Source organism: Camelus dromedarius, chromosome 24 (genome assembly GCF_036321535.1).
Source record: "Camelus dromedarius isolate mCamDro1 chromosome 24, mCamDro1.pat, whole genome shotgun sequence".
Lineage (NCBI taxonomy): Eukaryota > Metazoa > Chordata > Mammalia > Artiodactyla > Camelidae > Camelus > Camelus dromedarius.
Genome location: NC_087459.1, coordinates 22,903,534 through 22,924,544, shown reverse-complemented (window position 1 = coordinate 22,924,544; position 21,011 = coordinate 22,903,534). Strand labels below are relative to the sequence as shown.

Here is a 21,011-nt window from a genome sequence, read left to right as displayed (position 1 = left end):
GGAAGAATACGTGACAGAGAACTTCTGCAGCCTGCAAAACCTAAACTGCGTACTGTCTAGCCCTTTACAGAAAAGTTTCCCTACCTCTGCATTAGAAGAAAGACAGCTGGAGAACAGACTATGGAGGGATCTGGCAGGCACGACTTTAACCAATGAGTAAATTTAGCACAACAAATAGTGAGCCATCCTGGCGTTGTGTACCTCCTAACTTGCTAGACTGATAGAACAACATCGTGTGTGTGGTGTTCCTGCCAGACATGCACAACCTGATTCCAAACGCGAGGAAACATACAAACTCAAACTGAAGGACCTTCTGCAAATCAACTGACCTTAATTCTTCAAAAAATGTCAATGCCTTAAAATACATTCAAAGAGGGTAGGAAACTGTTCTGGATTAAAGATCTGATGACTACATGTAAAGTGTAATTATGGTTGCATCTTGGATTTAAAACAAACAACTGTAAAGGACATTACAGCAATTATGGCCACAGTCAGGGAAATTTTATGTTGGTTTGTATTTACTATATCAATGTTAACTTTCTTGGGTATGATAATTATATTGTGGTCATGGAAAAGAATGTTATTGTTCTTAGGAAATATATGCTAAATATTTAGGGGTCTGTCATAAAGGCTTCAATTTATTCCCATCTAATTTTCAAAAGGCTCAGGGAAGAGAGAGAGAAAGAGAGAGAATGAGAACGGGGTGATATGAACAAGTATAAGGGTGTTTCCAAAATTATTTTTGCACATTTTCTCTAGGCTTAATTTTTTAAATAAAAAATTAGATAAAGAATGAAAACTTTATACATACTTATAAAAGCCTAGAAAAAAATGGGTTTAATAAAAACCGAAAGTGGCAACATCGGTTGTCAGTCACCTCTGGGGGATAGAATTGGGTGGAATTTGATAGGGGAGTAAACACTATAATATTCCTTATTCTATTCACTTCTGCCTTGTTGGCGTTTGCTACAATGAGAATGTATTTTTAAAAATATTTTGTATTTTAAGAAGCTTACTTTTTATAATTAAAAAAAAAATCTCCATAGATTATTCATGTACAAATCAGGATTAAGAATCAGTGATTCTCTCCAAGTGCACCCAGTCACCCTCACCCCACTGCTGGAGACCCTGGATTTCCCAGGCCCAACAGCCAGGGCTCAGGGAGACGGTTCTAGAACCCTGGTCCCTAGGCTGGGACGCTGAGGTTTGAATATCACTTCCCACAAAATCCATTAATATGTAGAATGAATGTTAACTAAAGATGATTCCACGCATCCAGAGGTTAACTTGTACATATAGATGTGTTTACAGAATTTACCATGATAGCATACACTGGACCAAATGATACCACACAGATATGATAATGTAGTTTACTGAAAGGTTACCAGGTTACCATACACTGTATTCAGGAAGGGTTAACTGAAGAGGGGGAGGAAGAGGAGGAGAAAGAAGGCAAAAATCTGGGAGAAAATCATCCATACCCTTATCTTTCAGAGGAAAGGTTCAAATAGAACCTGTTTCATTTCAATTATTGAACTGAAACACATGTCTAAGCAGTAATTTAAAGTCGTAAATTAGTAGAACTAAATATCCAAATATACATTCCGAATCATCAGAGAAAAAACTTTTTAAATTGTAGGATACTATTTTTTAAAAGACAAATGCACACAAAACTCACCTTTTAAAAGAAAAAGGTGTCATGCTAGGTTTTCTATTTTAAGAAACAAAAAATTGAAAGTAAAAGAACTGATATCAAGCATTCATTGGTGGGAAAACATACGAGTTAAATGTCTTAAAGGGATATTTGCAATATATGATAAAAATTAAAATGCATGTATCTTTTCATCCATATGTTTCTTTTATAAGAATTTGTATTCCTCTTTATGTGTATGTATATTTGAACAAGTGCACAAAGATGTTCATGGAAACATTGTGGTAATTTCCAAAAGAAGGAAAAAAAAAACTTGAAACAACCCTAGTTCCCCCTAAAGGGTTTTTTTGGGGGGGTTTGGTTTTCATATTAGAAAACAAGCATAAGTGTAGTTAATAAAACAATTTTAAATCATGAGGTCGATTGGTTTATATGCAGTGATATGGAGAGAAGATCAAAAAACATTATTAACTGAAAAAAGCAAGTTGCAAAATAGTATGTTAAATGTAGTGGCATTTGCATACAAAGCAATTTGGTTTCCATGCTGCTACGTCCACAGAAACCAGCTCTGGAGGAACACTGACTCAACTTCAGCAGTGGCTATCTCTGGATTGAGAGATTAAGGGTAACTTCTGTTTTCTATATAAACATTTTCTGTGTTAAATATTCATATGTGTTGTATAATAAGGAATTTGTCTGGTCTTTGTCCCCAGTTCCTGGTACAGAGCTTCTAAAACTCTTGGAATTTCCCAAGTGATGAGTGTCTTTGTCATTCACGAGCCCCTGGATCACACCTGAGTTTTTGCTAATGAGTTGACTCGTGGTGGCCCCGTGATGGTGTCAGGACAGGGGCTGGTGACCAGAAAGACCAATCTTGTGTCTCAACGGAGACCTTCTCTCACCCCACATTTGTTTTTCCTGTATCACTGGGAATCCTGAAATTTGTAGGTAGTTGATCAGAATTGTGTGTGGCCTTGGGACCCTATTAACTTGAGGCTGGTGTCCAATGACGGGGGCCGTCTTACACGGGACTGAGCCCTTAGTCTGCGGGGTCTGCACTAACTCCAGGGGGTTAGTGCCAGAACTGAAGTGCAGTAACCAACTGGCGTGTCTGAATAACAAGCATATATTCCTTTTGTAATAGAAATAAAATGTATCAAGTGAAAGTACGGATAATGTAGGCCAATTCAAAGAAGAAAATGAAGCTCACAATTTAAATATCAGAATTCAAGATGCAAATGGTTAAACAGGACAGAGTCACTTAGCAATGATAAAGAGTATAATCCACAGGGCGAATATTTGTAATGTACTATTATGCAACAAATAATCTAAGAACAAATCAACTGAAAGACTATGACGAACAATATTCACTTAAGTGAGAGGTTATAAAAAATACATACCAAAATCAATAGCTTTCTTTTTTACAACAATAACAAGATATGAAACATGATAAAAGCAAAATACAATTTCATTCACAATAGCAACCTAAAAATAATCTATACAGAGAAAATATTTAAATTCTACTGAGGGACAGAGAAGGACGCTTGAATAAAAGGAAATTCGAATAGAAAAGCCCACCTTATCATTAGATAAGAAAAAACTATGGTGAAGAGGTCAAATCTCTCTAAATTAATTTCAAAATTCAGACAATCACAAGCAAAATTCCAATGCGACTTATATTAGAATTTGATCAGATGATTCTAAAGTTCATCTGTAAGATTCAATATTTACAGAGGCAAGATAATTAATGTAAAGAACCAGCTTTACTCGATATTAAAATATACCATAAATCTACAGTAATAAAAACCTCATCAGACTAATTCAAGAGATGAAATAAAAATGTTTACAGGTTATTATCTGTCTTTATATCTCTCTCTGAAAGGTTAAGTCCATGAAGACAGGGATTTTGTCTCTTCTTTTTATTTTTTTTACTGATGTGGATAAAGTGCTTAGAAGTGCCTGACACATAAGTATTTGTTGTAATGAATGGACAGACAAAGCAGTAGAACTGGATTCCCAGTACAGAAATAGACACGCAGAGAACTTAGGGATTTTAGATATTGATAAACTCATATTTCAAATTAGAGCAGAAATAATCAAATTAAGTGTTGGATCAGCTGGTTAGTTGTTCGGAAAAGAATCAAACTAAATTCTTTATTCCACACAGTAAAAGAGATTTCAGGTAGACCAAAGACGTAAATGTAAAAAATAAAATGATAATACGCTGCAAGAGAAACAGAGATCAGTACATTATAATCTGAAAACACGAGAACACTTCTAAAGTATGAAACAAAAGCCGGGCACCATAAAGGCAAAGATTTGTAAAGTTGATTCCATTTAAAGAGAAAGCAAAAAACAGTGACAACAACAACATCAAAAACGTGTCCCCAGACAGCAACCACAACACATAACAACCAAATGAACAGGCAGACAAGAACCTGGAATAATTATTTGTAACACAGACAAGAGTCAAAGAAGTATTTTCTGCAGCATATAAAGAATTCATAAATCAATGATTAAAAGATAACAATAGAACGATCAGCAAAGTACATAAAATGAGAAATACATTTATAAAAAGATACTTAAATTCACTAATAAAGAAATATAACAATGCAAAATGTGAAGTTATTCTCCTATCAGATTGACAAGAGTTAAGAATAGAAGGAAATATACTGAGAGTGAAGAAACAGAGAAATGTTCCCTTGGTCAATGTCGGTGAGATTGTAAATTGCACCTCATTTCAAGAAGGAAATTAGACAATGTACATCAAAATTTAAATGTACATGGGCATACCCTTGGATGCAGAATTTCAGTTCCAAGCATTTACCCTAAAGTGATGATCTGTCAGTTGAACAAAGTTTATAAGAATGTGAAATATTGCACTGTTCATATTACTGAAAAACTGAAAGCAAAGAAAATGCCCATGAATAAACAACAAAATGATTAAAGTACGATATATCCATATAATGAATAATATTAATTGGCATGGAAAGATGTCTATGACCTATTGTTCAGTGATTAAAGCAAGTCACAAGATAGTTTCTCTAGTATAACACCATTAATTCAAAGTTATATACATTTAAATTGCATGAATAAGACTCAGCAATCTCTCTCAAGTATATAACCAATAAAAAAGGCATACAGAAGACACGCACTCAGATATTTACAGCAGCACTATTCATAATAGCCCCAAACTGGAAACCACCCAAATGCCCACCAACAATAAAATGGATAAATAAATTATGACACACTCACAATGGAGTGACAATGAACCTCCACCATGAATTAAATATAACCCCCTAAAACCATATGGATGAACCTGACAAATACAACGTTGAGTAAAAGCAGACAGATAAAGCAAAATGCTTCATGATTACATTTAAATACAATTTAAAATCTGGCAAAAGTAATCGATGTCATTAGAAGTCAAGACGGTAGTTATCCTTGAGTTGGTGGGGAGTGGGTTATGACTGGGAGTGGAAACAAAGACTCTTTCTGGAATGTTGGCAAGGTTTTGTTAACCGATTGAGTCCTGGTTCTGTGGGTATGTTCAGTTTATGGTAATCTGTACACTTATGATTTGTGTACTTTTCTGCATACAAAGACACATACACACACGCACACACACAAGCGTACACATGCACAGAAAGATGTCAGGAAGGATGCTGGCAGAAATGTTAACAGTGGTCTCATCTGGAGAGGGAGTTCAGCATGACTTTGGCTTCCTTCTGTATAGTTGTCCTATATCAACAGATTATACAGAAGAATATAATTTAACTGAAGAAATGAAAATAAATTTACTGAACATTCAACTCAAGAAGTTTGAAAAAGAAACAATCAAAATGGGAAAACAGGATGAATGAAGTAATCAAGAGAAGAGCTAGAGAACAATCAGATAATATGGAGGCAGCAACTGATGCACATCCTCCACAATGACCACTAATGAACTTATGAATTTACACAAAAAGACAAAGCGGAAAATAGCACTTTAACCATAAACCAAAGATCCAGGGGGATTTCTCCCGATTTCACTATCACAGAGAATGATTTGAAAGCTCATTTTAAAAACAGGCTTATTGGGGTATAATTTACATATAATAAACTGCAAATAAAGTGTACAGTTTGGTAAGTTTTTAATGCATGTATACACCCGTGACACAATCACCATAATCAAGATGACAGATAGTCCACTGCCCCCAAGTTTGCTTGTCCCTGACATGAGTGCAGTTGCACAAAGGGTGCAGTAGACTGGGGCAACTGAAGCTGCAGTTTTCCAGCTAGGGGACCAGACTGAAGAGTACCAGAGAAATAAACAGTGCTGACAAGATCAGGGATGGGGAAAAGTTTGCTAACGCGATTACTCTGATTGTTTATGAATTTGGGACACGACCCTACATGAGTAGATTGATCTGGCCCTAATGAGCACATGCAGACTTTGGGGACTGACTAATGGATAAGCCCAGGTAACAAACTGGCCACTGGTGTCACACACTTGGGACAGATCTGAATAGTAGTATAAAGGCTTTGAAAACTTAACTGACATTGGGACCATAGTCAACATAAGATTGGTTGGAACTTGAGGCCTGAATCCAACCAGGCTGATTGCCTGCTAATGTACCAAAAATTATCATTGTCCATAGTGTATAAATAAGTCACATAACAAAATATTCTAAATATCCAGGATATAATTCTAAACTCTCAAAAGACAAAGAACCAGGAAAATCTAAACTTGCTTGGGAAAAGATAACCAACAAACGCCAGCGGCAACAGGACACGGACCTGGGAATTGTCTGACGAAGACTTTAGAGCTCCAAGTAAGGGTGAAAATTTTTGAAAAGAGTGGAAAGATAGAAAGTCTCCGCAGATAAATAGAAGATAAAAAGAATAACCAAGTGGAAATTTCAGAACTTAAAAATATAGCAACCAAAGGGAAAACATACTTGATGAGCTCCACATGAGCTAATATAGAAAAGAGCCAGAGAACTTGAAGACAGATCCACACCAATATAGATCCACACCAATCAAAACGGCAAAAACCAAAACCAAAAATGACAATACCAATTGCTAGCAAAAATGTGAAGCAAAAGGAACTTTCTTCCTTGTGGTGTAACACAAAAATGGTACAGTCACCCTAGAAGACAGTTGGGAAGTTTCTTACGAAGCTAAACATAGCCTTGTTATACTAGCCAGCAATCATGCCCCTAGGTATGTATCCAACTCACTTGAAACCTTGTGTCCACACAAAAATCTACATGCAGATGAATAGTATTATATTTCTTTATAAATATATTTTATATATGTAAATATAAAGTATTATATAGATTTACAGCAGCTTTACTCGTATTCACCAAAACAGTGGATGCATCCAAGATGCCCTTCAGTAGGTGAATAAATGGTCGTGCACCTATAAAATGGAGTATTACTCAGCAATAAAAAGAGGTAAGATACCAAGCCATGAAAAGACATAGATGGATCTTAAATGGATATATGTAAATGAAAGGAGCCACTCTAAAAAGGCTACGTAATATATGGCTCCAATTATTTGACATTCTGGAAAAGGCCAAACTATAGAGGTACAAGAGATCATTGGTGCCAGAAGTTCAGAAATAAAGGAGGAAGGCTGAAGAGGTGATGCTCAGGGTATCTAGGGGGGCAGCAAAACTATTCCATATGATACTGTAATTGTGGAATATGACAATATGCATTTGTCAAAATCTATTGAGCTTCAGCACAAAGAGTGAAACTTAATGTCTGCAAATTAAAAAAAAAAAATCATTTAGGAGGTCAGTAGACTCCCAGGATGGAAGGCAGAAAGCGACAAATCAATTTGTATTACGTATGAATGGAACGACCCCACTGAAGGGAGAGGGAGGAGTGCCGACATAAGTAACTTTGGAAATGAGAGGAATCTGGAAAACTGAAGGCAAAGGTACTATGAAGTATCTTAGTTGATAAAGTAGTTTCCCACAGGGCATTTGTTAACAAGTCTGAGACTGCTATACACGCACACTGCAATCACACAATTAGGTAAATGGATGGTGGGCAGTAGAGCCTGGATTTCCCTCTGTTGTGGTGGGAGATCACAGAGAAGACAGGGGAGGAAGCTAGAAGGATCCACGTGATAGTGGACTAGCGTTGGAGACATCAGTATAAAGCCATGTTGAGCTTGACATAGCTACAGATGGCTACATACAGAAATATGTATAGATATGTGCATATACACAGCTTAATACATACACATATATTTTCTTGCTCTGTCAGTTGAGAGGACCTAGAAGCAATACCTCAGTAGCAACAAGCACACCTAGGGCTCAGATCTTGGTTTCTAACACCTTTCCCTAATAAGGAAACCAGGACAGGAAACTGGGTCAGGAAACACACAAGATGAGCCTGGAGCATCTTGCAGTGTCAGAAAGTAAGAGGCTGTTCAAAACACCAGAGCCAAGAGCTCCCAATGGCCAAGGCTGCAACCATTTGAACAGCAAAGTTGTATTTCATCATTACCTAAAATAGAAAATAAATATCCATGATCATCATTCTGAGTGAAGTAAGCCAGAAAGAGAAAGACAAATACCATATGATATCACTTATATGTGGAATCTAAAAAAAAAAAAAAGACACAAATGAACTTGTTTACAAAACAGAAACAGACTCACATAGAGAACAAACTTACGGTTACTGGGTGGGAAGAGGTAGAAAGGGATAAATTGGGAGTTTGAGACTTGCAGATACTAACTACTATATATAAAACAGATAAACAACAAGTTCCTACTGCATAGCCCAGGGAACTATATTCAATATCTTGCAGTAACCTATAATGAAAGAGAATATGAAAGCAAATATATGTATGTATATGTATGACTGAACTATTACGCTGTACACTAGAAATTGACACAACATTGTAAATTGACTACACTTCAATTGAAAAATAAAGAAAAGAAATATCCATGAGTCCATATGTATGGAAATATATGATTGAATAAATAAATAGGAAAAAGGAGACAAAATCTCCTGTACGGAATAATTCCAAGTAATTTATGTCCTCATGGAGATGAAGCGTAACTCATTCCTTGTGTAGCCTGTGCTTAGTAACTTCCTTCCAAAGAGTGCGTATGGGAAAAGGGAAACATTAATAACTCTGCAGTGGAGCATCCTGACAAACACACCTCAGCCAGGTCAGCATCAACAGTGATCAGACATGTTGACAGTATATACCCTCTGTATGATGTGGTGAAAACAGCACTGGATCCCCGTGGTCTTCCTCCCCAAAAACCATAACCCCAGTCTAATCGTGAGAAAAACAGTGGACAAATCCCAATTGAGGGGCACTGTACAAAATACTTCACCAGTACTCCTCAGAAGTGTCAACGTCATCAAACACAAGAAAAGTCTGAAACCTGTCACCGCCCAGAGGAGCCGAAAGAGAGATGACAATGAAATGTAATGCCGTATCCTGGATGAGATCTTGGAATAGAAAAAGGATAAAACTTAAGGAAATTTGAACAAAGTATGGACCTTAGTTAATAATACTGTACCAATATTGATCCATGAATAGTAACACATGTGCCACGCACATGGGAGATGCTAACAGAGGAAACTCAGTGTTAGGTATTATTGTTCCAATCTTTCTGTATATCTAAAATTGCTCAAAAAATAAAACATATTTTAAAATATGTTTAGTCTCCCACATTGTCTCCCCCAGGTGATGTGTCTTGGCACACGGTCACAGGTATCCTGCTGGCCTCCAACCTGAAGTTTGGAACTAGAGGATTGGGGTCCTTCTTCTAGTCTGTGTAATGCTTTCAGGAGCCCTGGTCCCTGCCCTTCCTGTTCGGCCTCCTCTCGGCTCTACGTGGCTGACATCCCTGGGTCTCTGCTCCACCCTCCATCCAGGTCGGGCCTGTTCTGGGCACATGCAGGTGTTGCTCCTGGGGGCAGACCAGCGGCTCTTCATTCAGTGTCTCTGCCCCACAGCGATTTAGTGAGACTCAGGGGAGCTACCTTGTTCCACTCTCCACACACTGTACCAGACCAGAGGCAACGTCTTGGGGCAGGTGCCCTGTCTGGTGGGCTCCCAAAGTCCCCAGAGAGGAGTGAGGCTCTGTCCTCAGCCGAGAGATGGAAACAGAACATCCCTTTGCTCTCCCACCTCCTCACCTCGCCCCCTCCCTCCAACCTTTGCCCAGAAAATAGAAAGACATTTCCTTCACTTCTCCTGTGTCATCCGGCTCCAGCCTCACCATTAAGCCTGAAAGGTGGTCAGAGGCACCTTCTTTAGACCAGAAGAATCCAAAGGTCTGAGTCTTCCTGCAAGCCTGTAATCTCGCAAGACTTCCCTGCCCGTGAAGCCTGGCTTGGCAGCCTAGCGTCTCCCCACGAAGTCAAACACCTGTCGTCCTGTCCTGGGGTGAGAAGTCTCCACCTTCATATTGACATGCACCCGTGTAATATCTGCCAGAAGGTTCTTCCTATTACCTACTGCCAGGCTGGACTGACTTTTATGGGCTGCCCCTGCCAGGGAGGAAGTCAGAGGGAGCCGGGTCCTGGAGTCGGGGTTCAGGTTTCCTGAAAAAGGGATGGAGATTTGCCCTGGGAAGGCCTGAAGAAAGAAGCCAGGAAACAGGGCTCAGTGACGCACCACACAGGGGTCCTGAGGGGCCCTCACCCTTGGTGGCCCAAGGATGGAAGCAAGGGGCCTACGAATTTGGATGGGAAAGAATATACCTTTATCTTCATCAATCTCTTAACAGAATCTAGCATTCCATCACGAATGCAAGCCACACGGCGCCATGGAATTAGCAGTACTGTGACTCTGCCGCTAATGTTTTCCAACCTGGTTACAGCTGCAGAATTATCTCCCAATGCTGTTTACAAGTACGACTACAGTATTTCAAAATTATGATAGTTATTACAGACTTGCTCCTAGATCTTACTATTTAAGGCGGCAACAAGATAGCACATGTATTATTACATCACACATTTGTTTTGTTTAATAGTTTGATACTGTACTTAAAAATAATTGATTTCCTTTATGGTTCCCTCGATTATTCTATTTCCTACATTTAAAAACATAATTCACAGGCTTCGCCAGACTGCCAAAGGGAGCCACACATGAAAAGCCCCTTTAAAATATTTTTATTTTCTCTGGCTCAGAAGATTTCTTTGTAGATGGTCATTTTTCCCTGTATTGAAATTCCCCCGTTATTCCCAGGCCTTCGGTAAAATCTGTGATTGATATCCGATCGGCCGTGTGTGAGCGGCGTGGTGGGGAAATGAGCGAGCATGCTGCCGGGGAAGTCACGCCCTCCCATCAGCAGCGCCCCTCCAGGGATTGGTGACTTGGCAGCTACTGTTTATTGAGAGAAGACGGTGGCCCCAGAGTCCCGGGTGTGGACCCGAAGTGGACATGGGGCTGACACGCTGAGCCCTTAGGTCGGGGCAGGTACCCAGCAGCAGCTGCAGGTGCACTGACTCACGTACAGACCTGAGGTCCACCTGCTTCCCCCAAATACAATATGAGACGATGACCCTGGTAAGGGAATGAGACAGACATCTGACCGACAGCAGCACAGTGGTACTGGTTACTGCTTTCCTTTAAATAAGTCCCATCAAAGCTCTGTGTGGCCAGGGCCCAATTAATCACACTCTCTAAGTGCCCCCTGGAGTCGTGGTGTGTACCAACTGCATACTGATATGCCGTGGCCTGGCCACTCTCTCTCCTGGAACATACTTTGTTATCAATTTCCCTGAAATCCTGTCCTTGTATTGTCTCTGACCCTGTGTCTAAACTTCCTGTATTTGCCATCGTGTGTTTTGCCTCCCTGTCCTTTTTCCTCCTGGAGTCTGGCACACATCAGGTTAGGAAAATTTAAAGCAAGATAAATACTTTTTTCTTTTAACATAATAATGTTCTGAGGTATCCACAGGATTCTCAGATCACTGGGAAGGTCCCTTAGCTTGACTCCCCCACCCACCCAACACCCTGTTCTTCTGTGCCACCATCCAGAATCCAGAAGATGCTGAAAAAAGTGCATCGCTGGGAGCAGGTGGTAGAAGGATCCAGGAATCACGAAGGGAAAGAGTGGGAGTTTTACAATGTGGTCCCCAAATTCTCTGACTCTCCTCGCCACTGATATGTGCTCTCTATGCCTCCACCCCCTGAATCTAGGCAGATGTGGACCACTTTGACTGCCAAAATATGCCAGAAGTGATGCTTACAAGGCCAAGTCATAAAAGGCCAACCAGGTCCCAGCCACTGCTCTTGGAGCTTGTCCCTAGATGCTTGTCTCAGAGGCCAGATACCACGCTGTGAGTCCTATGTAGGTGCTCCCAGTTGAGCTGGTCCTTCAGTCACCACAGCCCAGGGACCAGATATATGAGTGACCAAATGATCCCAGCCCCAGGCCATCTGAGTCTTTCCAGTGGAGGCACTGGACATCACAGAGCAGAGATAAAAGCAAACCCACTGAATTCCTGACCTGGAGACTCGATGAGCATAAGATGTTGGCCAGTTTACTCCATTGAGTTTGGGGCGGTTTATTACAAAGCAGTAGCAACTGAACTAAGAGACAAGATGTCCAGGAGGAAAAGGTTCCTGCAGTGGCCACATTGGACCATGGGCAGAGAGGGGTCTTGGCTCCGGTGGGAGAGACTGGGGAAGGAACACCTGATGGGACAGGTTGGAGGGGCCTCTGTGTCTATCCAGTCCCCTTTGAACTCTGCGATGGGCAGGACTGACTTAACCCTGAAGGAAAGTAGTTGTCTACAGTTTTCCACTGCCAGTAAGTCCATCAGGGCAGGGATTCCACTGTCTCCCCTCCCCCTGCCCCACTTTCCCAATAGGCGCAAAACACTCAAATTAAAATTTGATACAAACATAGGAATGTGCTAGATGAATCTGGTCTGTCCCAGGGATTCTAAATTTTTCCATAAAAGGGCTTCTGATGAGAGAGAATGATGGGGCCATAGCCCAAAACATCCCCCTGAAAGCAAGAATCCGCTTTTGAAGTCCAAGATGTTTGTCTTAAAACCTAGCATCCTGCACCATAACATCTCAAGCTTTGTTTTAATATTGAGCCGCCTTAGATTACTGGCCAATGAGGTGAAATGAACACTGCACAAATGTGTACCCTGTTCAGCCCACGATGCAGGACCAGCTCTGGCCCACTGCTGCATCCCTCATGCAAACGCCAGGACAGGCATATAGAATCCTGACACCCAAAGCTCACCCTCAAGAAATCAGGTTCCTAGGGGCCAACTAGCTGGGTTACTGCACATGGAGCACTTTTAGAGGAGTATTTATTAATATCAATGTTAGTCATCAATCTGTGGCATGTTTTATTAGAAGAATCATGCAGGAGGTAACAGGTCCTGAATGAAAGGAGGGTTTCCAAGAGACCGGGTCAGAGACTCTCCAGGGGGGTGCAAGAGTGACCAGAATTTCTCAGCTAAGATCATTTGTTACATTTTCTGGGGAGCCCAGAATTTACACTGTGGCTGTGCCTGTAGATTTCTTTTCCTCGTGGAGACTGTTCTTGATCCTCTGCCCCCACGCTTCCTAAGAGACACTACTCCCATTAATTATCGCCTTCCAGCTCCCCTCCTCCCTTGCCTCCTTCCCCTCCACTCCAGTGCCCCCCTGTCCTCAGAAGCCCTTCCCTTAAGTAAATTGGTACCTAATTCTGGAAAGCAGTTTGGCAAATCCAGCAAAAGAAAAAAAAAATGTGGATCCTTTCTGACCCAGAAATTACACTTCTAGAAAATTTATATTTAGATAAACTTGCACAAGTTCATACAGATAAATACACAGAGATGCTCATGGCAGCACTGCTTATGAGAGCAAAAACAGAGCAGCCGAAACAGCCAGCAGGAGGGGACTGGTGAAATCAATCAGAGCACAACGGAAAAGGACGTTGGTAATACATTGTGGAGGGAAAAACGTCTCGCGGGCTAATGTGGCCACATCAGTGACGACAAACTACGCATATTGAAGTGGGTATGTGTTTATTTATTCTAGGTATATTGCACAACTTCAGGGGGTGACATTCACATTCTATTCTTGTTTAATAAGTGTACCCTGGAGCTGTACAACTGCCTTGATGTGCGTGCGTGCGTGCGTGTGTGTGATTTCCTCGGTAACGCTCCTAGGCACGCCCTCCGCGTGAATTTATCCTAACACATAAACTCTATGATGAGTTTTAATCCATCTTTTCCATGAGCCTATAAACCGTCTGAGGAAAGGGGTTAGCCATCTCTTTATTCCCAACACCCAGCCCAAAGCCTGGTGCACCACTTAATGGTGTTTAGGTGAATATGGGCACCAGCATCCCGCGGGCTTGGGATATATGGGTTACTTACTATTTGCATAGAGCTAGGTGTCCCTGGGAAGGGAAGCAAACACTTAGTAGGTGGTTTCTTGGCTTTTATACACACACACACACACACACACATATCTACTCACACCCAGGGTTCCAGGCCCAAACTGTGTTTGGAAAAGCCGAGTTAAGCAAAGATAACCCATTTTCTTTGCTGTAAGGCACTGCTAAGGTTTTAATCTGCATCGATGGTCTCTAACAGGTGGAGCTACTATGCAGCATCGTGTGAATTTTACCGGTCATGGAACACTTTTAGAGGAATATTTATTCGCGCTGATGTTCTGGCGATCATCACTTTGGAACATACTGTATCAGGGGAATCATGAAGGAAGTAAATAGGTCCTGGGTGTAAGGAAGATTTCCAAGAGAGAGGGTCAGACAATCTCCAGGGGAGTGAAAGAGTGATTAAAAGTTTCTTAGTTAAGATCATTTGAAATTCAAATCGGATGGCCAGAACTGATAAAGAAAGGGGACGGGAAAAGATCCGGCCAGCACAGGAGTGAGTGAGCAAAGCATGCTTACTGATGTGACATCTTGTCAGCAGGGCCCCTCCCAATTCTTCTGGGGACCTGGCGGGGCTGTTGGGGAAGGTCCCAGGGAGAAGAGACTTGGAGACAGCAGATTTCCAGGTCCCATCTGAAAAGCTTATTTCTTAGGTAGAGTTCATGAACACCTATAGATTTTGTAAATTTACCAGATAAATTTTGATGATGAGCTGAATTCTGAACTGGTCACTCCTTGGCATTGTTCCTTCTGCTCTAAGGCTATCCCTTGTTCTAGCCAGAAGATGACCTATGGGCTGATGGGGGCAGAGGCCAGATCACAGTGAGTGAGGGCTGAGAAGTAAATGAAAAGTGGAGAAACAGAGCAAGTGTAGGCAATTGTTCCAAGAAGCTTGAAGAATTTAAGTCCATATCAGCTTTTTTTTTTTTTAAGATAAGCAACATCAGAATAAATGTTTATGCTTATGGGAAGAAGAAAGAGGCTGAAGAATAACTGAGGAGGGAGAACTGATGGGATTCGATCCCTGAAGAGAGGGTGGCAGGGAACAGATGTTCACGTGGTCCTGAACTGGCCTCCTCCTCCACTATGATGTGCAGGGAGGGGCAAAGGTGAACTCGGACGCAGAAAGAGTGATGGAGAGGTGTTCAGGAAGTTGGAGAAGTTTCTTCCTGGGGCCTTTGTTTTATGTGTGAAGGAGGAGGTGGCACCATTCTTAGATGAGTGGGTAGGGGTTGAAACAGTCATGATGGAGAATGGGAAGGAGAGTTGGCCGTTAGAAGAACCTCTGAGCCCCACTGAGAACCCGCTGGGGATGAAGGCTATGAGTATGTAGGGTCACATACCTGCGTCCTGCATCCATGAAGGATTTTCTCTCTGTATGTTCCACATCCTGAAATAGGAACAGCGGTGGTAAACACCATCAAGGAGGTTGTCAAAGAGGGGAGTACTGCAGTGTGAGCTCTCGAACATGGGGTGTTCTAGAGGATAACCGTGGCAAAGCTGAGGCTATAGGAGTGAAAGTCAAGAGGCGGGAAAGTCACTGCAGTTGAATTTGAAGCAACAAGAGGTGGAAATGTTGTCTGGTCATCCACACAGTTCTCGCTTCCTCATATGACATCAGGACTTGGGGCAGACGTAGGACAGAGCAGGCACTGAGATATTCAAGGAGCATGGGGGTGATGGGAGGAAAAGCAGGTGATGACAATAAGGGGAGGTCGGAGGTGAGATTTTCCCACAACTTTTAAGGAACCATGCTATGAAGGTCAACCAATTGTCCCTCCCAGGGAACCATCTCACTCTTCCTCTCAGGGGTCCTGGAGGATCTCCCCATCCTCCCAAACACACACACACACACACACACACACACACACACATGCACACACGCACATGCACACACACACCTTGATCCAACCAGAATGGATCTCCTCTTTATTGTTTTACGTAATGGGATTCCCCATAAGACTTCTTTTAGAAAGTGTTTTGCTACCCTTGTACTCAACCCAAGAATGAGTGCAAGGCCCCCAGCGAGTTGATGGAGATGCCCACTGCTGCATCCTTCTACAGAATCACACAGTGTGCACTCTCCCCCAGGATATAGCCCCCCAGAGCGAATGCTCATTGATGGAGCATCCTTGTTAGGGCTGATGAGGTGAGTGCTGCTGGGGTCCAGCAGAGCTGGGCACTGTGGGGAGGGAGAAGCAATGGCCAGGGTGGGGCCATGGGATTCCCTGGACATCTGTTAGGGACATGAGGAGGAGAAATGAGTAGGGGCAGGCCAAGGGGGCCTCTGGTCGATAGTTCCAGTCTAACTAGGGAGCCCAGCTTAGTAAACAGGCAATAAAACTTGAGTTCCTTCCGTCTCTCACTGCACAGGACCTTAAATCATGGAGGAGTTTATGGGTCCTGTTTATGAAGAGACTTTTTATAAGCTATTCAGAACAGAGGTGGGAGGGAAAAATAGGGAGAGAAAGATTCCCTTTGAATTTCCATTGCTTTCAGAGTCAGCAATTTAATGAGTCATGCATTCTAAATCCTTGCTTTGTCTACACATTTTCATTTCAAAATACTAAAAAACACTTTGTTTGGAACATGGGCTATTTTTAGCTCATATATCAATAGTGCACATCCATTTCTCCCCTTATTAGAAAAGCTTCCTTTGGATCAGGTCGGAGCAGCACCGTGGTAGTGGGGTTGTTTACTTAGCTGTAGTTTGTCAAAGCTACCTGTGCATCTCTCTAATCCCAAAGACTTTCTTCCAGTGGGTCTCCTGGGCCTACTGACCGTTCATGAGTCAGCTTCAGGCCTGGCCCAAAGAGCTCCAGATCCCAGAGTCTGGACAAAAAAAGGAAGAACATCCCTTCAGGCCTCCAGCCCGAGGGCTCAGCGCCTTGGTTGCTGTGTGTCCTTGCGAGACTCTTGAAGGAACAGAGCAGAAGAAAAGGAGTTCCCCATTGATGTCATCTCCTCCAGACACATCAAGAGGAAGCCTGGCCACATGGTGGCAAAGACAGAGCAACAGACAGTCTGGGGAATTCTGCAATCCTTCAGACTCACAAGCAGGAGACCAAGCTGGGAGTGGGTCCTACCTTTCTAGTCCCTGCCTCGGCATGAGGCCTCTCTCCACACTCCACTGCATCCATGTACTCTCGCCAGCCAACTACCCCACTGCTTTTGTCCCACCAGTGATAGCTCGCTCCTCTGGGTCTCCTGGGGGCCACCTTCTTTCAAAGGCTCCAACTCAGAGCATTAACTATAAGCACCTTACCAGCACCTAATGGATAGCCAACCAAGTTCAAGAATGGAATATAAAACCAATGTCTGAAGGAACTGGGATGAGGAGGTGCCCCACTTCTCTGGTCACTGTCTCTCCACCTTTTCCATCCACATATTTATAGTGAAAGCAACCGTGCTCAGACCCTCTGACCCTCCTCCCCTGGGCACTGTTGATTATAAGCCTGTTCCCAGGGAATTGGGGATTGAGACCACACCAATTCCCAGCTGAGGCCAGCTGCCAAATTGACAGGGATAATTTTCATATGGGCAGAGAAACCGGAGAAGTGTAGACAGATAGAAAGAAGCAGCTTTCTCGGGTTCTTTACATCCCTGAGGCTTCGGATTCTATGAGATAACTCCCTTCCCGACCCCTGCCTGGGATCTTCTGCTAGGATGTCAGATGTGTCTGTTTTCACTTAGGAGAATTCCACTGTACTTCAGTTACCAACAACCAAAATGGTACCAGGAGGTGTGAAAATTACCTGGGGCGGGAAGACAGAACGATGCAGGGAGAAGGCTCCTCCTGACTTTATAATTTTGCCTACCCTGCCCACACGAGGCACAACCGCCGGGGCCCAGGCTGGTTCAGGTCTGAGGCCCTGATGCTCTGTAGGCTATCTGAAGGAGGCCCCCAGCCGAGGAACTGGACGACAGGGGGGAAGTGTACTCTGAGAGACCTCACCACTGGAACTTCATACAAAAACATGTTCCAGGTGGGCTGTGTCCCCTTTCCCCTCTGCATCCAACTCCTGGTGCCGAGACCGAGACCACAGAACTCCATTCCTTGGCCCCATCTCATCCGTCTTCCTTTTTGCTGTCTCTCTGCCCACTACACAAAGAAATCTTTGAGAAATGTGTGTGTATGCCCCCAAGGAAGGAGTAAGCAGAAATGTTATGAGTGTTGGGGTGTGGGTGTGTATGTGTGATGAGAAGAAGCCAGGAACCCTAGAGGCCCTCAGCCGGTGGTCCAGGAAGAGTTCGTGCCCTTCCCCCGAGGAGAAGCTGATGGCTTGGGAGCAGCGGATTCATTCTTCTTGGGCTACTGCTACGCCTAGAGGCAGGGAGAACTCAACTGTCTAATTCATGCCCATCACAGGTTTGGCCTCAAAATTCTAAACCCCAAAGTCACAGGAACAAAGGGGGAAATATTTTTTACTGTGCAAGTATGTTGAGCGTAAAGGGTTTCTGACTCCATCTGACTTCTTCGTCTGTTTGCTGCATGATAATCTTCACGTTCACTGAGGTGGGCAACTGCCCTTTTCCTCTGTATAATCAGCCACATTTGTCATTTGCCACAGCTTGCTTAGGACGTGCAGAACCACTTCTCTGCCCCAGTCCTTACCTCCTTCCCTCGACCACCCCTTCCCCGTTTCCCAGGGCAAGTGCCCAGTATCCTATCACTTACCCCAGCCTGAGAAAAAAGAACCAGGAATTTCCTCCTTGGACTGGACCATGCCTCCTGCTGGGGCTCCTCTCCTGGGATGGGGAGGCCCAGGCCAGGTCGTCCTCTGACCCCTGACCAGCTTTCCTGAGCTGAACCTCACTCTGAGCCTGCCTTCAGCATATGTCATTTCAGCTGCACCTTGCCCTCTTCTAGACCTTTCCTCGGGGTCAGTGAGAAGAGCTTGCACTGCAGATCGGCATGCCCTTGGCCAGGGGTCTCATCAGCTCCCATCTTGGATTTCCCACACAAGGAGTTGTGTTGGAGAAGGTTCTGGATAGAATCTCAGAGCACCCTGTGCTGGGCCCCGGCTCCTGAGAGAAACTGCTGAAAACCAGGAGCTCTAGTCATCAGAAATACGTCCACTTCCATTATTCCCCCATAAGCCTAACCCTAAACTTACAGCCCCACCATGAACACTTGTGGCCCCGACTAGGAGCTGGAGACAGAGTTGGCTGGAGGTCCCATTCCGACGACGCTGGGGAGACCACCATAGAACATACCCATTTAAAGGACTTGCCACAGACCAACTCCTGGAAGCCAGCATCACATAGATCAAAATTCCTTCTCTACAAAACCACCCGGAGTTGAAATTCCTCTTGAGTTTTTACAGCCATGAATGTCTCCAAGGAAAAGAAAGAGAACAGGATCTGACCCAGGGAAGCCTGTGGCTCAGAACACATCCAACCACTCCCTCTGAACTGACCTCCTCACCCACAAGCAGGGGAGAGGCAGGGGAGTCTAGTGGTTAGGAACAAGGTCTGGACTCAAGAGATGTGGGTGGGAACCCTGGGGTTACCTCTGCCCGTGTGATCTGGCCTATGTGACATCACTTAATGGTTATCTTACTTTTCTCCTGTAAAGAGGGGGTTAATGACACCCGTACGGGGTTATCGTGGGGACTCACTGAAATCATCTATGCGAGCTCCTGCCTCCACGCTGCCACATCGTGTGCACTCGACGAGCACCCCCTCCAACCTAATCAGTCCCTGACAGAGTCAGCTTTCAAAACCATCCCCACACCCGTCCACACATCTCAGATACAATCAATGGAAAGCTGTCAAGGCTCAAGACAGATAGTCAAATCTGTCCCCGCTGGGACGCGCATCCTCCCGGGACCCCTCACTGGTGTGCTGTCCAGTGGGTCTCCTCTCCTCTCCCCCCTCCCCCGACACTCAGCACAAAGGCTCCCAGCCCCCACACCACCCCCTACCTGCGGGCTGAAACCAATCAAGTCCTGAGCAAATATTCGAGAAAGCTTGTTTCTGCGGGGGCGGGGGGGGGGGTTGGGGGAGAAGACTTGCCAAGTGGGGAAGTCGGGGGCCCGGCTCCTCCTCGGCGGTTCCTCTCCCCCTCCGGGGGCTCCTCTGCCCCCCTCCTCCTCATTCTCAGGCTTCCCCTCTCTGGGTTGCTCGGGCAGCCGCATCGGGGGTCCAGGGCGAGGTTCTCAGGGAGATTTGTGAGCACATCAAGGGAACGTCAGCGGGGACGCTGAGACTCTGCAAGGAGTTGACAGAAACTTACTGCCTGCACAGTGCGGGTTGATTATTTACTCAAAGTCAGTTGCCTAAATAATTCACACCCTCCCTTCCGTGTCTAAACAGGACAGTGGCAGAAACACAATCCTGGCACAAGAAATATAATTACAGTTGTGACAGATGTTTAGTTATTAATAAGGCCTCCATGTCACCAGAGGGTATTACACAACCACCCAATAATGTGCCTTTGGAACCGACCTTAATGTTTACAGGTACTTTTCCACTCACGCTCCTGTGGGCTTTGCTGTGGGGTAAGTGATGTGGAGGGAGCTCCGGCAGCCAATGTGATTGCAACTTGCAAGAAAGCCCGGGACCTTGCCAGCATAATTTGTTTCCTTGCTGTTGACATCAACAGAGCCACAGAAACAAAGGGGGGTCGGAGGGGTGGGCAGAGTTAGACACAGCCGTCTAACAGAGAGACTCCTGCCAAAGCTCTTAAGCTTGCAGCGCTGCTCACCATCCCGGGGCAACATCATCCTAACCTCCTGACACAAAGCAAAGAGCATCCCAGACTGAGTGTCCCGTACCAGCTCTGGTCCAGACTTGCTTTCTGTGTGTGTGGAGTCTCTGGGTTGGCTTGACGTCACCAACCCAGTGGTGACTTCCTCTCTCCCTCTCTCCCTCCCTCTCTCACATGCTCACGCTCACACATGCTCTCTATCTCTCTCCTCCCCCTCCCCAGACATCTGGTTAACCCCTCCTTGTCCTTCATGACTCTGCTCAGGGTAAGG

At 44.0% G+C, this 21,011-nt stretch overlaps 1 protein-coding gene across 1 annotated transcript in view; it reads right to left on the bottom strand.

Moving 5' to 3' along the window:
• Window positions 1-20,283, bottom strand: part of CALN1 (calneuron 1) — a 325,396-nt gene extending 305,113 nt beyond the window's left edge. Inside the window, exon 1 of the mRNA XM_064478594.1 lies at window positions 20,043-20,283. Coding sequence (XP_064334664.1) covers window positions 20,043-20,168 — 126 coding nt within the window. The 5' untranslated portion in view covers window positions 20,169-20,283. The remainder of the gene's footprint in view (window positions 1-20,042) is intronic.
• Between the last annotated feature and the right edge of the window lie 728 nt (window positions 20,284-21,011).